Raw genomic sequence first — 18229 nt, forward strand, 5'->3', positions numbered from 1 at the left:
ATTCTATGTTAATCTGTAAGAATTAGACATACAAAAACTGCTATTAGTATGTCAAGTTTTTCTGCTCTGTATTTATATTCACATTGATAGAAGTTAAAAGTTAGGATTTTATCTTCTTTTTTATTTTTTACTCAGTTCTTGGTCATCCAATAGCCAAGTTCAAGTCTTCAAAATCTACTAAATGTGAACAAGGAACTCCCTGTTCTCTGTGTGAAGCAACAGCTCTGTTTGTTGTAACAAGGCTAAGTGTAAGTTTCTTTTTCCTTTCAAAGGGTATAACGCCACAGAACGATAGAGAAGTTCAGGTTGCCTATGCAAGTACTGTTACTGGATAGGCACAGAAAAGAAGCCAAAGTAAAAATAAACAAGTTAACCTTTACTCTTCTCACAGCAAAGAGAAACTCTTCTTTGCATATACACTTGCAGTCAGGGAAAAAAATCCTCCAAGTCCAAGTCCAAACGGTACATTGTAGCTAAGCATTTGAGAGTCTGACGCTACTGCTGGTAGAACTCAAAGCAGCTAACATGAAGACTGCTGCACATCACATCACAGGTAAGATCCCAATATCTGCCTGTCTCAGAGCTCCAGGACTCTTACTGAAATTACTTGATAAAATTAATGTTTCCCTAATAAGGGCTTAGACTGACACAGGTTCAGAAAGTTAGAGTAATAGATGGGCAAGTAACATACTGTATCTTGAAATGAAGTTTTAGTGTAAAACAGATGATGCTCTTTGTACATCCCATTAATTATTTTTAGAGCTGCTCACATGATGTCAGAGATTAGATTTGCAAAAGCTTTTCATACCAGAGATCCAAAGTAACAAATGACTGAATAAAAACATTATGAACTTGAAAGCTGCAACTGTAATGAGAAACAGGAATCTTTTAGTGATGAATTATCTAAATGGCAATTTTGTTTGAGAAAACTACTCAAAATCAATGCAAAAAAGTTACTTTGATAAAAATATGTGAAAGTCAAGTTAACCAGTCAAGTGTAGTATTCTCAACCCAGATTTATTTACTGAAAGGTGAAACATGAAAGACACTATTCTTAGAGAATAAAAAGCTTCTTATTAGTGCCTAACTCATTAATTGATGTCTTGCCAAGTCAAGGCTTGACTGTTTGCCAAATGACAGTCTTCACCAAGCTGGATTATTTCTCATTAACTCCATTTTTCCTGAAGTAATAGCTACCTGCACTACATTACCCCCAAAAGGCTGTACTCCCTTACAGGGAGTAGCATACACTTTCTTGGAGGGACCTCAGAGAACTTCTACAAGAGACCAACAAAACCTTACAGGAACAGCACAATTGAAAAACAATTCAGAAGTGGACAAATTTATTTGGGTGTCTTGTTCCCTCAGCTAAGGAATTTACATACCATTTCCCTAGCATAATAGGTTCAAGGGTAAATTACAGCAAACTAAAATAGTGATAGCTCCAGAAGCAGGTTCCTAGTCAGAGCACATTTGAAACGTTCTTAAAAGTGTTTAAGTCCATCTTTACTCTTCTCAGAAGTGTTAATGTTTAAATAAGACTGTGATAGGAATTCATTAGAACAATTGTCAACTTCAACTGAAACCTGAAGGCTAAAGTACTCAAGATTACATAACCACACTGTACAATTTTGTGACAGAATGTATGACAAGCTGCCAGAGAAAGTCCACATCTACCAGACTAAAACTCCTAGCACTACAGCTGGTTTTGTTTAATGAACAGGGTAGGCTATTAAGGTACACAATTACTTCCTCGTGTCTCTTTAAGAATAGAAAAGAAAAGGAAGCAAGGCAGTGAGATTTTAAGTACTATGCTCTCTAATCAGAAGCCCACACATTCATGAGGTTTGCAGATCATGCACTGCTTCAGTAAAAGCAAACTGACACCTCAGTAAACTCAGCTAAATAGATTCCTCTAATACCTCATATTTATCACTGAAATTAACAGATTAACAGCCCAAAGAAAAGCAATTTACTTCCATTCACAGTAAAGTACCTTCGTCTTGCCATTAGTACGATGCACTTCAACTGTTTATTGACTGAATTTTGTTTTAGTAACAAAGCTACTTACATACTTCACAGGTACTGACGATTTTGTGCCCAAGTAGATTTCCATTCTCTGCCTGGTAACAATCTTTTGATTGAAAAGCAGAAGTTGCCATGAAATTCTGATCAGCAAGAATAGCACAGGCAAGCTATTTTGAATGAGAACTCATAAAAAATACACTGTTCTGAGCTACAGCGCTTTGAAATTTGCCTCCAAATATTTATTTTGCTATCACATAACAAATACTTCTAGTCCCTTTCTCAGAAAGGCAGCTGCATTCTTTAGAAAACAACAATCTGAGCTGGTGTGTTAAAACTACACTACTACTTACAGACAAACCCCAATGTCAGGCCCCTCATTTTACTGTTCAGCCTGTGAAACGTAGCAGACTGATGTCAAGCTCTGATGAACAAAAGTAGAAGAGAAGCTATAGTAAAATTAGAGAGAGACTTGCATTCTATTTCTCATTTTGCCTCCAGCTTTCACATTTCAGAAAGATAATAAAGGAAAAATATGTTTTAAATCTTACTGATATCTGCTTTTATTTCCCTGAAACAATATAAACCTCCTTAGAGATAAGAGGGAAAAGAAAGAGAGAGATTAAAAGTAAAAGATTAGGAAATCAGGCATGGTTTTACTAATAAATATTGCATACACTGATAGTGATGGGTGGTGCAACACAAATATCAGTGGAAAGTTCAGTGCTGTTATGTAAAAGACTTAGGTTATTACACAAAAACTCATTCATGCCATCCAGTAACTGTCACTTCATTTCTACCTCTTATTATGTCTTAGTATTCTACTTTAGAGCGCAAGAGTACTATTACAATACTTGATACAGGATGACACCATTTAAAAAGGTGAAACAGATCAGGAATTATCAATTCAGAAACTCTACAATTAATTACATGTCCAAAAACCTATAGATGTATTCTAGATGATAAAAGAAACTTTGCTTCCTTCCATTATCCTGTCAGGATACCTGTTATCATGTTACACCCTGGTATGTGTTTAACAGGTAATTGGGTTAAGGACTGTACTTACTGCATTCCCTTTACACATTTACTGCCTTTAGACATTTTAAAGGAAATTACTTTCCTCCCTTACATTTCTCAGTACTTTTCCTTTTTTAAAAACAAAAATACTCTCCTCTCACAAAATTACAGCTACAACTCTGGATTAGTAATCTCTAACTAACAGTAAAGAACTATATTGTACCCTTCATACACCAAGAACAAATCCCACATGATTCTTTTACCCTTCCTTCAAGCCTACTAAGAATTAGAAACAAAATACTTCAAGACAAGCATAACAAAGTCTAAGGAGATAGAAGACAATTTTTTTCTTTAAAGAAACACAACACAAATTGTTTAAGCCCTCGAGTTGAATACTGCTTTTAATATTAAGATGGCCTTGCCTTAGTGTACTCTTGAGATCTACGTTAGTTAAGATGCTTACAGAACCTACTCCAAATTCAAGCAGTAAATTTTAAAAGCTATCTTTGAGAACAAATCATTGAGAATGGCAGTAGAAGACAAACAGTTAAGATAAAAAGACTCAAAAGCATACGTAGAAAAGAAACACTAAGAGTGTATTTGGTGCACAGAAAGTAAGCTACGAACCAAGGAAGCTGAGTTTACACCTTCACAGAAACAGTATGAAAGAATGGCTGACACTCAGAAGTTCTACTCATACAGATAGAAAGGCATATTTAAAGTAAAACCACATTATGTGTTTCCCTTGTGCTGTAGTAAATACCTTATCAAGTGGCTAGATAGAACACAGGAAACAGCTAAGCTTAGAAGACAAGGTACAGCAACTGATTTTTAACCACTGCATACAGCAATTACTTTATTTAATGCATTTCATGTCCTTTAAAAGTATTTCACAACTCTATCAATTTTACTATCGACCTTGTAGGTGTTCTCCAAACACATGAAGCTTTCATTTCACAGACAACACTTTTTTTGGCCGCTGTAAAGCCACAAAAGCCAACAGGAAGTGTTATCTTAAAACCCTCAGCAGACTTATAAAAGAAGTTGATGGGCTTCACAACCACACTCAAGTTTTGCATTGCTGATCCTGTATAAGAGGTGACAATTCCACATTCTACAAAAACAACTACTGTTTCATGTACTAATACCCAACAGCCATCTTCTATTTAAGACTTCCATTTAATAAGATGTAATTAGTCTTAAAGAGATCGTCTCCATCTTACAAACAAATCTTACAGAGGTCAGATAGCCTCCCCCTAGCTCAATCACAATTTAAGCCATTTAACTGGCCTTGTAGCTGGTTTTTGTGGGGTTATTTTATAACACCGATCTTACCAAACTAGTTTCAGCTAACACATAAGTCTTATTCAGGCTAAATTTGTAGTCATGTTTCGTGATAGTAGCTAAGTGGGGCAAAACCACGGTATTAAAGTGTGTTGGGAAGAATCTCAGGTGATCCCTTGGAATACGCAAGCCAAAACTGATCACAACACTTACTTTTCATAGACCAGTTCCTCATCAGTACAGAAGTAGTGTGTATTTGCGGTGCTTTTCGGTTTGTTTCTTAAAGTTGCAAAGTACAACCGATCTGAAAGACAGATTAAGGCATCAGCGTCGGATGGACAGCGCAGACTGCCACTTCCCCCACGGCCCGGGGGCCGCCGCGCCCCGCGGCCCCGTCCTGCCCAGGGAGGGGCACGGCGGGGCTTTATTTTGATTCCTGCGTGAGCTACCCGCTCCACTCGCACCTTTCTGACCAACTGCGCACCCCCTGGGAGCGACTTCAGGAGGGCGGGAGAGTTTCTGAGCCACAACGCAGCAAGACATAGCAACAGGTGCCGGCCTTGCTTCGCACCGGAAAAGAGAGGAGGAAGGAACCGCTCAGGCGTGCCCCGAGGCAGCCGACAGACAGGCAGCCCGGAAAAACCGCAAGGCGAAGGGGGTCGAAGTCGAGATAGGAACGTAGCAAACCCCACGAAACCGAAGGAATAAGGTGGGAAGGTCAGGAAAGAAACCAGCAGGTTTCCTTTTTGAGGAAGGCTCCAGAGTGTGGGAGTCCCGCGGCCAGGGGACGGAGAGGGATCTCCTGCCTGTTCTCACCTTTCACGAACTCCGAGGCTCCCCCAAGCACTTCGGAGGCGGCTGCTGCCGGCTCCATCTTAAACAGGGCGCGGAGGAGCGAGGCGCGGGGCGTTTCCGAACTCATGGCGCTCCCGGGCAACGCCGGCGGGGCCAGGGCGCGCTCGCTGGGAAGCGACCCGTTGCCTGGAGAGGCCGCCCACCAGGAACCACGCGGCTGGCAGCGCCGCTGCCACAAGCCCACATAGAAGCGGGAGCGGATACCAGCACTAGCTCCGGGACGCGGCAAGCCGCCGAGAAAGCAAGCGGATGCCCATGGGGACTTCAGCTCCACCCCGCCCCCAGCCAGGAGACGCCCCCGGATAAAGAGGCAGCAGGCGGTTACCAGGCGACCGGCGGCGCTCTAGCAACTGCGTTACCGAGCCTTTGTTTCGTCCGGCCCGGAGCCGAGCCGAGCCGAGCGAGTGACCAGCGCCCCCGCCCCCCCGGCGCTCCCGATCCGACAAGCCCGCCCTCCGCCGCACAGCGCCTCACCACCGAGCAGGCAGCCTGCCAGCGCCCCTGGTCCGCCCGCAGCGGCTTTGCACCCGGCACAGCTCCGCCCTCCGCCTCAGCCTTACTCTCACGCCGGCCGGCCCGGGGAGCGCGGGTCCCTACGCGCCCCGCGGCGGTTTGTGTCTCTCTTCTCCGTCTACCTGAGAGCGGCCGGTTGCAAAATGCCTCACGGAAGCAGAAAGGGGGTCTTAAGGGACAGCTCGCAGGGCCAGAAGCGGCGGGAAGCAGACCTGAGCCGGAGCTAGTATCTTAGCAGAGTAGGTCCAGCCCAGGATGCAGATGAGCGAGCCGCACAAGCTGGGTCGGAGGCAGCCTGAAGGGAAAAGGGGAGCGCTGCGCCGGCATTGTCCTCTCCTCCCTACCTGGGACACTTAACTGCCTGAGGCCCGGCCTGGCTAGGCTGCACCGCCATTCGCCGTGACAGACACACCGACTCTCCAATGAAAAGCTGCCTTTTTACGTCTCCAGCCAATGAGCGAGCGGCGCTTGGCGAAGTGACAGCTGCTGCCGGGCACACCCCTGGAGCGGGGCACGTTCCGTGGGCCGAGGCTGCGGCGCTCCGCGGGCACCCGCGGGCGCTCCTTTTGCCGCCAGCCAGGGTTTCTGTCACCTGCCGGGACCTACCGCCCGCAGACGAGGAGTGTCTGCTGGGCAGCGTGGTCTGAGGGGAGCCAACGCGCACCCCTCAACGCATGAAGCTCTCCGTCCACTGGCCTCTCGCCGAGAACTCACCTAGCGGCTAAGAACTGACCGTCTGCTTCTAAGGATGTTGTATAACTACACCAAAAAGTTCTAGTGGTTCATTTGCAAAAGCTGAATGAGATGGCAGTCTGCAATTACACAAGCATTGACAGTGTTAGAAACGCCTTCATTCCACCACCTTTCCCTGCAGAAAGAATCGGAGCCAAACAGAGCTCCACCTAACTTCTACAACTAAACGAAAGGTTGCTAAGGAGAGGTACAATGAGGAAAAAAGGAAGCAAGGATTCTTTCCAAATGCAAATAAACAAATCCCAGCCTTGTAACATCTTAAGACAGTGTAAAAGAAAACAGTAAGCAGCCCTGAAGTCATTAATATCACTGTTTTCCTGACATTACAACCTACCTACTGTAGCTACCAGTCCATACAACTAATTCTAGCGTGTTTGCAGCTGAGATTGAACACAAGTGTGAAACACTTCCAATTTCTAGTATGGATTTGCCTTATCAGTAGTAGGAATTACTACAGAACCTCGTTCTCTTGTGCGATTGTTTTTTATCTGCCTGCTCATTTTTGCATAGGCTCTAATGTGTACCTGTGCTCTTACATTGCTCTTTCCCCCTTTTCTTTATAGCTCCAGAAATAAATAATGCTCCTAAATACAACTCCCTGGCCCTGTGAGCTCAGGTAAGAAATCTTACTCTCAGCAGCACTCTTCTGTACAAGATGCTTGCAAAAGATCTCATGCAAATTCTCCTCGAGTGAAGCACTGACTTAGAAATTGATAGTATATACAACTGTAGTGAAAGTTTGAGTAAAAAGCTGTGTTAAACCCAATGCTCTGGAGAAAATACACTGGCATCTCTTTTCTTGGCTTTAAGAAGTGATCTTTGGCAGCAGAAGCAAAGATGGAGCAGTGTAACAGGCCAGCTACCCAGTACCTAAACAGTCTGTGCTAAAGGTTAGCATTTGTAAATCCATCCAGCTATGCTGATGAGTCTGGGAGGCAAACATGACTATAGAAACTGAAGCCCCACTGTCAAATGGTGTTGGTACACCACTTTTACACCTTTTTGAAAGTCACAAATACTGTTTTGGTTCCATGCAAGTTCTTGGTGGTGACAATTAACTACAGCCTTAGTGAGCACAGAAAATCACGTTAAATTGTGGCAATTAACTGCAGCCTTAGTGAGCACAGAAAATCACGTTAAATTGTGGCAATTAACTGCAGCCTCAGTGAGCACAGAAAATCATGTTAAATTGATCTTTCTCCTCTGTGAAAAATATGTACAAAATAACCTTTTTTCAGTATTGCACCTCAAAGCCTTTAGTAGAATTATCTCATGAATTTCACCTTATAAAATGCTAGCTTTAAGACTGGTTTTTTCACTTCATATAATTTTGGTTTTGTGATCAATTCCAATTCTTAACATTTGATGTAAAGTATCAGGGCTACAGTGACATCTTGTGGCATTTTTTTTAACTGGAGGTAAAGAGGCATTCTTAGTACAGTCCTGTTGCATCACTTTAATAAGACTATACCTTGATTTTTTTTTCCACAAGATTTTGGACATGTATCTTTTACATACAGAGCATTCAGAATCTGTTCAGACTCCAAAATAACACCACGTGGATATTACTTCATATAAATTCTCATTAATCTCTCTCATTGAAGAACCTTAAGGCACTATCATAACCATCAAGGAATAAACAGTTACTAGCCTTTAAAACAAACAAACAAACAAACATACAAACATACAAACAAAACCCTCCTGGTTCCTAAGCATAATGAATTATGGCTAGAACTGGAGTCTGTCTTTTGACTGTCTAAAACTAACTGCTTAAGGCTGTGTTTTGAGATGTCTTTTTTCTTAACCCTGCAGGAATGGGCCTTACCTAAGTTAAGTGAATGTATGTGCAACAGGTACGTTCTTTTTTCAGTTAAATCTTGGTGGTGCTCATCTGGATGCAAATGGTGAGCTCACATTAGAGATCTAACACTGAAAATAAACACACTGCAAATCTGTTACATCTATTTTATTTGACAATGGGACAAATTAAATTTACCAGCATAATAAAAATGTGTTCTATTGGTTCTTTCACTGATACACAACCACAAAAACCCACCAAAACCCAAACTAGATAAAACAAAAAAAAAAACCAACCACCCAAAGGAACTCCTCCCCCCACAACAAAGAGCCCAATACTAAGATCTGGCTGTTCATTTCACATTTTAAAAGTTAAAGAACATCAGTGACTCTTTAACAATTCCAGTTGATACTGCACAGAACAGAAAGTACAGACAAGTAAGTGAAATGCAGTGAATGACCACTAGGGAAGTTGCATTTCTGGAAACATCATAGACCTGTTTGTATGTTACTTATCACTAGAGCACAATTAAAATCTAATTGTCACTATTACAACACAATTAAGCAGATTTTACATTGCCATGTTAATACTTTGCCCTTTAAATTTTAGAAAAGGGCCAGGAAGACTTCACTCAGCAGAAACCAAATCCTTTAACACAGAGTAAGACAGAAAAACCTTCCTTCAAAAAAAACTCACACCCACAATTTGCCCTTCAACAAATGCATCACATTTTTCAACCACTTTTTTGTCCAGCTACCAAAACCACACACCATTTGTGCAGATGCTATTGGTGTTATAGCTATTAGCTGTTATTGTTAACAGATACCTGTGAATCGATACTAGGAATCAATTAAAAGCTGAAGAAGATGAAACTCAGTCTGCTGTGGATGCCAGACTTGATTCCTCTGTGATCCAGGAAAATCACTGTCTTTTGCACCTTCCTCTAGATCACAAAAGTTCTGTAACTGCAAAGGCAAAGGTTTGTCCTCTGTTAACTTATTTCCAGAACTAGAGTCCTGATCTAACAAAAACTGTTAATAGTAGCCATTTCTTGCTATAGATGAAGCTGGGGAGTTCAAAAACTGGTAACAGTCCAAACTCTGACAAATACCACTGCATTTAAAACCACTTTTTAGAATGCTCCACCTGTTCACTGCACATTTTCATTCTGTTATCATAGCCACCAAAAATGAAGATGAAAGTAAATAAAAAGTCAAGTAAATACTCACTTGAAAGAATGGTTAAAAACCAGTAGACCTATAATATTACAAAATCTACATTCTGTAGTAAATGTAGAACAGGTTCCTCTTGCTAGGAATTGTAAATAAGACTGTTTTTTAAAGCATAGATTTTCTTGGGCATGTTTTTGTAACAATGTGCATGCAAAATACCAAAATAAAACTAATTATAGAAGAGAGTACCCATATCACATCCATTTCTTCTGGCAGCTTAGGCAAGTTTCCTATTTCCTGCATTTGTGTTTCTTACATTCCCAGTAGCTTTTACCTTTCAGCTGCTTGCAATGTTTTGGCAACTTTAAGCAATTTAATAACAGGAAAAAAGCCATCTCTTTTTCCACTGTCTTAGCAGTAGTAGACATTGTAGGCAATAGTGAGGTACTCTTTTTCTGGCTTGCTTTCATAGCAGCTTCAGGAACATCTCAGAATACAGAATAGTTTATATACAAACTTCAGAGGGATTCTGTACAGGAGCCTAGAAGCCTGGCCAACACTTTACTATAGTGCTTCTATAGTTTCACTGGGAACTGGCTAGGAGGAGGTGAGGAGAGGTAGGGGAAGGCAAGGAAGCATCTCAACATATAGCTATAAAAAATATGCCTAGACTTCATTTGACTAGATACATGTACTTTAAAAAACAAAGAAACAAAACCAACTCAGAACAGAGGCACTGAAGGGCAGGAGTGCATTTTCATCTGCATGTTTCTGCCTAATTAATAGTAACAGCTTTTCAGGTTTTAAGGAACGAGGATGATTTTATCACAGCTAAACATTAGCATATATTCTTTAAGCTTTCTTAAAACTTACCTTGGAGAATCAGTAAGAAAAGGGGAAAAAAAAAAAAACAACCACTCAACCATAAAACACAATATGGAAAAAATGCAGGATGGCCAAGATGCAGTAATTATGCCTTCATCTCTCCTTGAACTCAGTACAATTCACTTGAGTTTCGTTTAACATCTAACTCCTTAAATTCATTTGCTTACATTTTATTTTTGTGGTTGGCATAATTAGGGAAACCAAACTGAGAAATCATGATATTAGAATATTTTAAAGGCATGCCATTGTAAATATTAACCAGTTTGTTTACACAGTAAGATCTCTGTAACAAATGCTCTGCTCGGTGCCACATTCCAGAATAGCCACTGTTCGTGTCTTTTTCTAGGTTTCTAATATCAACTGGCTTCACAAACACTCCAGAAGGCTTTCCAGTATGCTTTGATACCAGAAAATTCATGGCAATATCATCACAATTTTGAGTTTCATCTATTAAGGTGTAAACAGCTTCTGGCTGTCTTTGAAAGTCTTCCAAATACCCGCTATGAAAAAATGCTGCACCAATAAGAACCATAGAATAGTGATCTCCATTTCCAAATCCAGGGTTCTGCAGTTCAAAGCTGCCATAACTGTATACACCTGAAGGAGTAGAAATGTGCTTTCTTGGCACAAATCCGACTATATGCTCTGGAAATTGCTGAAAGGAAACAAAAAGACATGTTAAAAATCAGAACAAGCCCATAAGATGAAACTAAAATGTGCATTTCAGTATTTAATAAAAGAGTTTCATGCTTTTTAGCAGCAAAAGACTGACAGGAAAGAATGAAACTCTCAGCATAGATACTGCAATGAAATCCAGTTTTACAGAAGTCTGCTTCATTCAGCAAGAAACATCTATCCCCAATTTGCAGCTGTGAAATGGGCACTCAAAGTTTGCAGACAAGCCCTCTTAGAAAGAAAAAAACCATACACTTTCTGTTTTCCAGTCCACTACCAATTTAAATAGATTCAGCAGTCAGCAACTTCAGTGTTAAGTACAAGAGTTAAAATTAAAAGCTAGAGATTAGAGGTATGGCTGCTACTGAAGAATATTTTTGCAACTTATAATATTCAATGCTTCAATCCTCCTAGAAAATCAGTGGTAAAACATTATCATCTCACATTGCTGTCATTAAAATCGTTCATCTCAATTGTAACTCACAAATACTGCTTGCTGAGGTGCAAAACATTACCTGCCAAACAGAAAAGGCAAAAGCCAGGTCGTGAGCACTGACTAGTGTATCATCATCCATCATTAATACAGCTGAAGGAAACAAAAAAAGGGAGAAACTTGTCAAAAGAATAAACAGGTGAGGCACAGTATGCAGCAGAGCATTTGACATGTTAGCTGTCAAACTTCTGTCACTATAAAGCTGAATTGCAGAACTCAATTCCAACTCCTTGAAAGTAGATTAAGAGAATATTTAGACTTCAAAGCTAAGGAAAGTTTCCAACTCTGTGGTAACCAGAATCAAACCTACATTTTAGATTTGTCAGATCACAACAGAATTCAGCAACCTTTGATCATCTGGACATGTGTTGGAAAGCTCAGGACTTTTTGGCACAGCTACTTTGGCTTCTACTAATCTTGTGTGAAAACACAACCACAATAAAGAGTTATGTGGCAGTCTTTAATGTAAGGTATGTATAAAGCATTCTTAGCACAGAGCTTTACCCACCTCCCTCACAATATGCAAGTTCTAAACAAGCAAGCTTAATAAATTGCACAGGCAACACTCAGCACAATTAACTACAGAAGGAAGAATCTTTAGGCAAAAGACTATGTGGAAGTGGAAAAAGAAAGATATTCTTAGATCAGAACTCCAAATGCATTAGAGCTTTTTAAGTCATCATAAGTGCTACTACAGTAAATAAAACACTTGGGAAGTTGAAGTTTCTAGTGTCTTCCTCAAAGTCATGGGTTTTGAGAAGCAAGGCATGTTAGGAAGGGGGCAGTAAATAGAATTACCTTTACTAATCAATGAGTAAGGTCAGGTCTGTAATGCAACACATGGGTTTTTTTTCCACTTGAAACAAACAGGACTTATAGTTGTGCTTCTCCTGGAAAGAGCTTAGGAAGAATATTTAGATGAACAGCCAAAAGACTGGGGAAAATATTCTTTAAAAGTATGCATAATTTGACAGTGAGGCAGGGGAGTTTCTCTGAAGAACATGCTTGAAAACTGAGTCTTGAAATGAATGATTAAATCAACTCCTTATCAGACGACTTAAGTCCATATTATTGCAGAGACCGAACAAATATATGCACTGTGAATTTCAGTTTATAAAGGGAAGAGAAGCTGAACTACCTACACTTGCCTGACAGAGGAAATTGAGAACAGACACAGCTGCAAAAGCCAAATGCATTTGACATCCCTCTCTTTCCCCTTACTCTTAATTTACAGCCTCAGCCCTGCTGGTGGTGGTGTGCATCGGATATCATAGCAGAGTTTTCTTTTATATTGCCATATTCTATAAAATGGCCCTGCAGATGCAGGGATTTATTATGTAATATTAGCTCAAACCACCTCTTTAATATTCAGTGTCAGTAGTGATATGAAATGATGATTACCTTTTGTTTCCAGCTCAGGGAAATTCTGGAGTCTATTCCTCATGCGATTTACAGTTTGAACTTTAAAGACAACAGGGACAGGATGAGGCCCCAAGGAATTCCACATCTCCTCTGGTATCTTCTCACCAATGTTGTTCCACACAACAATTACTTTATGTAGGTGGGGGATGGCTTGGTAATGATTTAAAAGTTTTAGCAGCAAGTCAGTTCTGTTATATGTCTGCATAATAAGGGTAAATGAATCCAAGACAGACTGACTCTGAGTTTTTGGCTCCCTTCTCAAATTGGGCATTTTGTCATCTTTGATATTGGGAAGCAAAGCCGTTAAAGCACCTGCCACAAGAAGCAGGACAAGGATCACCACAGAAGTGAAGCGTAGCAGGCGGATTCCCATAACTCTTCCTGGAAGCTTGCACAAATGAAAATACCTTTAAAAACAAGTAACAGGAAAGTCATTAGTCCCACATATAGGCATCTCCTTTACTTGAGCAAAGCTCCCACAATATGAAGTAGCTTAAGTAAACAGAGGACTTCAGGATTTGGGCCAATCACTTTCTACTGTCAAGACAGACACTTATGGTATTTGGCTTTTAATGTCTTGGGGTTTTTTTTTTGGGTTACTTTTGAATTTTGCTTCGTGAAAATTAATTTAGAGTTAACTGTCTGACTTTAGACTGTTTATTAACTCTTTCTCATACATACCTCACCAAACCCACCCATCTGAAATCACAAAGCAAGATTGTATGAGTATATTTGCCAATGCAGAAGCTCTGCCTTAGCTGGAAAACAAAAGGGAGAGAAAGTGCCTCCTCAAGAGCTCTGGCAGAGAGGAAGATGTAAAATGCTCCTTGTTTTGCCATTGCCCCGGGGCCACATGCAGAAGGAACCATCTCACCACCGATTTGCTGGGCATTTTATCAGTACCTTGTGGATTTGCTTATTCATAGTTATTAATGTGGAAAATACGACTCTGATCATATTGAGATGACAAGACAAGTGAAGCAAAAGAAATGTGCAAATTGAGTAAGGTAGGGGGGTGTTGCTTGCTGCGGGAGCCGTGGTAAACAAGCCCATAGACCAGTATGGTTGTGGCCAGCCGCAAGGGTCTCCAGACGATTCAGTGTCAATTATGCAGAAGCCCCTTTTATTGATGTAACAGCCCAAATAGATACACTCAGCCAGTAGAGCACAGGCCTCCACATTAGCATAATTAGTCAGGGACAAGCCACCACATCTGCATACATACATGCCTTGTTATTCTCGTTAGCTAAAGTCCATTATCTACCCCTTCTGAGGTAAGGTGGCCAGCTGCATGGGAGAACCAAGGTCTGTTATTACAAGGATCTGCCTGTTGTTTATTATGCCTCACAACCTTTCCCATGACTCTCCTGCACCCCACAACTCCTCTGCATTCTGCATTCCCACAGGGGTGCAGCAACATCACTAACAACTGGTCTGCTAAACCCAAAACTTAGCGGAAACTGGAAATGTCAGATGCTAGGTGCTGTGATCAGCTAACTTGGGGAGCTGCCTTAGCATAAACCAGGCATTTCTGCATCCTCCTGATTTTGGAGCTCAGCAAAAGCTCTTACAAAGCAGATGTTACAAAGGCAGGTAGCTCTCCCAATTCTCCAGACAATTATAAACTGTAAACTCAGCAGGATCTAGCAGCTGCTGCATTCCATAGTTTGCACCTCAAATGATGCATCATCCAAATCTGTTCTTCCTACTTTTCTTGCAAGACTGGCATGGATTGAATACAAGATGAATATTCTAAGCTTACTGCTAAGCAATTACTTATTTGTACACATGACATTACTCCATTAGTAATTTTTAGACTTCCAGCATGGAATTCTGATCAAAATAAGCAATTCAAGACTGATCAAATTCATTGTTTGAGAAAGTATCTCAACGGTTTTTTTCACAGAAGTTTTGATCATTTTTTTTCCACAGTGCATAAAAAATGCTTGCAAATATTAATATAAATTATTTTAGTCTACAGAACCTCTCAACTCACCTCATTGTTGCCAAGTAGGATTGTATTTCCCTCTTTATTTTTACAGGACAGTTGGTGGTCTTGGAATCTGCTGGAAATTAAAGAGACTCTGTAACTGAAAATCAACAGTTACTGCATATGCTACACAGCATTCTGTAACAAGAAAATGTTGCTCTCAATCACTGACCAATGTACACATTCTTAGCAATCATCCAATCCCTTTTCCTGGTGCTCAGTTGAATAATAGCCTCTGCTTTTCACAGTATCACCAAGGTTGGAAGAGACCTCACAGATAATCAAGTCCAACCCTTTACCACAGAGCTCAAGACCAGACCATGGCACCAAGTGCCACATCCAACCTTGCCTTGAACTGGCCCAGGGATGGCAACTCCACCACCTCCCCGGGCAGCCCATTCCAGTGTCCAATGACTCTCTCAGGGAAGAACTTTCTCCTCACCTCCAGCCTAAATTTCCCCTGGCATAGCCTGAGGCTGTGTCCTCTTGTTCTGGTGCTGGCCACCTGAGAGAAGAGAGCAACCTCCTCCTGGCCACAATCACCCCTCAGGTAGTTGTAGACAGCAATAAGGTCACCCCTGAGCCTCCTCTTCTCCAGGCTAACCAATCCCAGCTCCCTCAGCCTCTCCCCGTAGGGCTTGTGCTCGAGGCCTCTCACCAGCCTCGTCGCCCTTCTCTGGAGTCAATGAACACTCCAGAAAGAAATGATTAGGCCAGTTGATTAGAAAGGTAAACACAGCATGTACCTCTGCTGGTAAGATTGTTGCTTTGTACCAATGCGATGCCTACGTGTTCCATCCTTAGGATCAACTACAGAGATACAACTAGGTCTACAGAATCTCACTGCAGTCAATTAGGCACCGTCCCTGGAGGTGTTCAAGAAAAGACTGGATGAGGCATTTAGTGCCATGGTCTGGTTGACTGGCTAGGGCTGGGTGCTAGGTTGGACTGGATGATCTTGGAGGTCTCTTCCAACCTGTTTGATTCTATGATTCATTGTCTATTGATTTGTTCACTAGGCACTACTCAGATATTTGGCTGCCACAGCCTGGTAATTAGTCCCAATTATTTTTTTTTCATGGCTCATCCCCTTCACACTGTCTCTCCACTAAGCTTACCAGCTGTGTTAGAAATTTAAGACACAGCATTTTGTCCTTCTCATCTTGTTTGGCAGCTTGGCAGAAGGGAAAGCAAATACAGGTATAGGCACGTAAAGAGTCAAGACACAAGATGCAGGTCAGAAACTTATGTAATTGGTTTCTGTTAAGGCTCCTAAGTTGTTGGAGGAAATTTTGTTCTATTAAAACTAGCTGAACAAAATAACCCAAAAGGCTTGTTTTTATTGTTGATTTGGGAATGAAAGTTTAGAAAGCAGGAACTTGCATTTAGTAATTGCACTTAAATGATTTTTTAAAGTAACTTGTTTATGTTATATAAGGTTATTTCTTAGAAGTACAAAACTGCCAGTTTGTGGAGGTATCTGAATATGCCTACACACACAAGTCTTTCCAAATCCGAGTTCCAATTTTACCACTGCCTTATTTTGTGGGGCTGGAGAGGTCACTGAAGTTATTTGCTAGAACTGAATCACTTGTTTTGGTTCCTTCATTTTATATGTGTAAAGAATCACACCTGACTTCTAAAAATAACTGGCAACAGTAGGAAAGGCAACAAAGCTGGTGAGGGGCCTGGAACACAAACCCTATGAGGAGAGGCTGAGGGAGCTGGGGGTGTGCAGCCTGCAGAAGAGGAGGCTCAGGGGGGACCTCATTGCTCTCTACAACTACCTGAAGGGACATTGTAGCCAGGTGGGAGGTGGCCTCTTCTCCCAGGCAACCAGCAACAGAACAAGGGGACAGAGTCTCAAGTTGTGCTGGGGTAGGTCTAGGCTGGATGTTAGGAGGAAGTTGCTGGCAGAGAGAGTGATTGGCATTGGAATGGGCTGCTCAGGGAGGTGGTGGAGGTACCGTCCCTGGAGGTGTTGAAGCAAAGCCTGGATGAGGCACTTAGTGCCATGGTCTGTTTGACTGGCTAGGGCTGGGTGATCTTGGAGGTCTCTTCCAACCTGGTTGATGCTATGATTCTACTCAGCATTTCAGAGGCCCACCATATCTGGACCATAGGTGCTTTCAAAAAGGTTAACCTGAGATTCTCCTTCCCCGCTTGCAACAATACTTACCCATACTACCCTAACGCTTGTCTAGTTACAACTTAAAAGCATACTTAAGTTGAAAACACCTATGTTATTTACTATGGCAGTGAGTCTGTCTGGCTTGCCACACATTCTTGTACTTACTCAATTCCGTACGGTGATAATAAATAAGGACATTATAATAAATTTACTCTTTATTTAATACAAATACCCACACAAATTTTTCCAGTAAGAAAGTGACCGCTAGTTTGGCCAGTGAAGTTGGCAAATTGAAACGCAAGCCTGACCTAACAACTGTTACAGTGCAGCCTACAGAGAACAACTCTTCCAAATGAAACTGATGGAAATAAACCCACGACGCCAGAATACATCGCTTTAACTCTCGATCCAAGAAAAACTCTTCTGAACAGGTTCCCCCTCTTTTCGCGAGCACCACCTCCTAACAACACTTAGTAGCAATCGCATGGAGCCAGGCAGCAGGAGCGCGTAGTCTCCCCGCCCGGGCAGGGCATGCCGAGCCCCGCACACCGCCCGCACCGGCCGCCCCCCACGCACGGTTTCGCTCACGTTCAGAAGGGGAGCAGTAGAGCCGCTCGCTTCCCCAGCGCTGCGCTGACGTTGTGAGGCGTCGCTAGCAGCGAGCCGGGCGGCAAGGCGCGCAGCAGGGCGGCGCAGGGGACAGGTGCCGGCCCGGCAGCCCGCGGCTCGGCCCGCCCGCGCAGGCCGCTCCGGTGACTCAGGGGCGGCCCGAACAGGACCGCCGTGGCGCGACAGCGGCGCCGCCGTACCCCGCTTCCTGTGGGGCGTCCCTCCGCTTCCTCCCAGCAGGCCTCGGTTTGTAGTTCGGGGTCCTGCCGCGGACAGGGGACTTGCCGCACCGTCCGGCTCCGGCAGCTGTAGTCGGCACGCAGCGTTCCGGAGCGTGGCACCGCACCACAGCCCGGGGCCGGCCGCGGGGCACTGGGCCACCATCCCAAACCCGCACTGAGGGCTGCCGCAGCAGCTCTAGAAGCAGCACACATCGCAAGCAGAACGCTAGCGGTGGGCCCAGAACAGAGGAGAATTCACGCTCCGGTGTTCGCTCTGGCTCGCGTTTCCAGGGGCAGCTCCGGCTCAGCGCCCCGGCAGCACGCACCCGGCAGCGCGCAGCCGCCAGCGGCCCCGGCCCTGCCTCCTCCGCGCCGGCAGCCGCGGG

At 42.7% G+C, this 18229-nt stretch overlaps 2 protein-coding genes across 12 annotated transcripts in view; both read right to left on the reverse strand.

Moving 5' to 3' along the window:
* The window catches only part of CDC14A (cell division cycle 14A), a 64027-nt gene extending 57983 nt beyond the window's left edge, over positions 1-6044 (reverse strand). For 3 of the 7 annotated variants that reach the window (XM_064147048.1, XM_064147051.1, XM_064147046.1), the window contains exons 1-2: positions 5143-5596; positions 4540-4630 (exon numbers count right to left, since the gene is read on the reverse strand). In XM_064147048.1, the coding sequence (XP_064003118.1) occupies positions 4540-4630; positions 5143-5248 (197 nt within the window). In that variant the 5' untranslated portion in view covers positions 5249-5596. Of the gene's footprint in view, positions 1-4539; positions 4631-5142; positions 5598-5655 lie in introns of those variants that run through there. The other 4 variants (XM_064147053.1, XM_064147047.1, XM_064147050.1 and 1 more) reach the window with 3 other exon arrangements.
* Positions 6045-8398: 2354 nt separating this feature from the next.
* On the reverse strand, positions 8399-18205 carry EXTL2 (exostosin like glycosyltransferase 2). Of its 5 annotated transcripts, XR_010303022.1 has the most exons (6): positions 17823-18205; positions 14889-14958; positions 12872-13299; positions 12269-12370; positions 11493-11563; positions 10945-10957 (listed from the first exon to the last, which is right to left on the reverse strand). XR_010303022.1 is itself a non-coding variant. In XM_064147054.1 (5 exons), exons 1-5 carry the CDS (start codon positions 18004-18006, stop codon positions 10466-10468), a joined length of 1245 nt encoding a protein of 414 aa, XP_064003124.1. In that variant the 5' UTR covers positions 18007-18197; the 3' UTR covers positions 8399-10465. The 5 variants fall into 5 exon arrangements, 4 of the variants coding, with proteins under 4 accessions (XP_064003124.1, XP_064003125.1, XP_064003127.1 ...); XM_064147054.1 differs by lacking the exon at positions 12269-12370 and having other exon boundaries at positions 8399-10957; positions 17823-18197; XM_064147055.1 differs by lacking the exon at positions 12269-12370 and having other exon boundaries at positions 8399-10957; positions 14889-14955; positions 17823-18196.
* Between the last annotated feature and the right edge of the window lie 24 nt (positions 18206-18229).

This window comes from Pogoniulus pusillus, chromosome 8 (genome assembly GCF_015220805.1).
Source record: "Pogoniulus pusillus isolate bPogPus1 chromosome 8, bPogPus1.pri, whole genome shotgun sequence".
NCBI lineage: Eukaryota > Metazoa > Chordata > Aves > Piciformes > Lybiidae > Pogoniulus > Pogoniulus pusillus.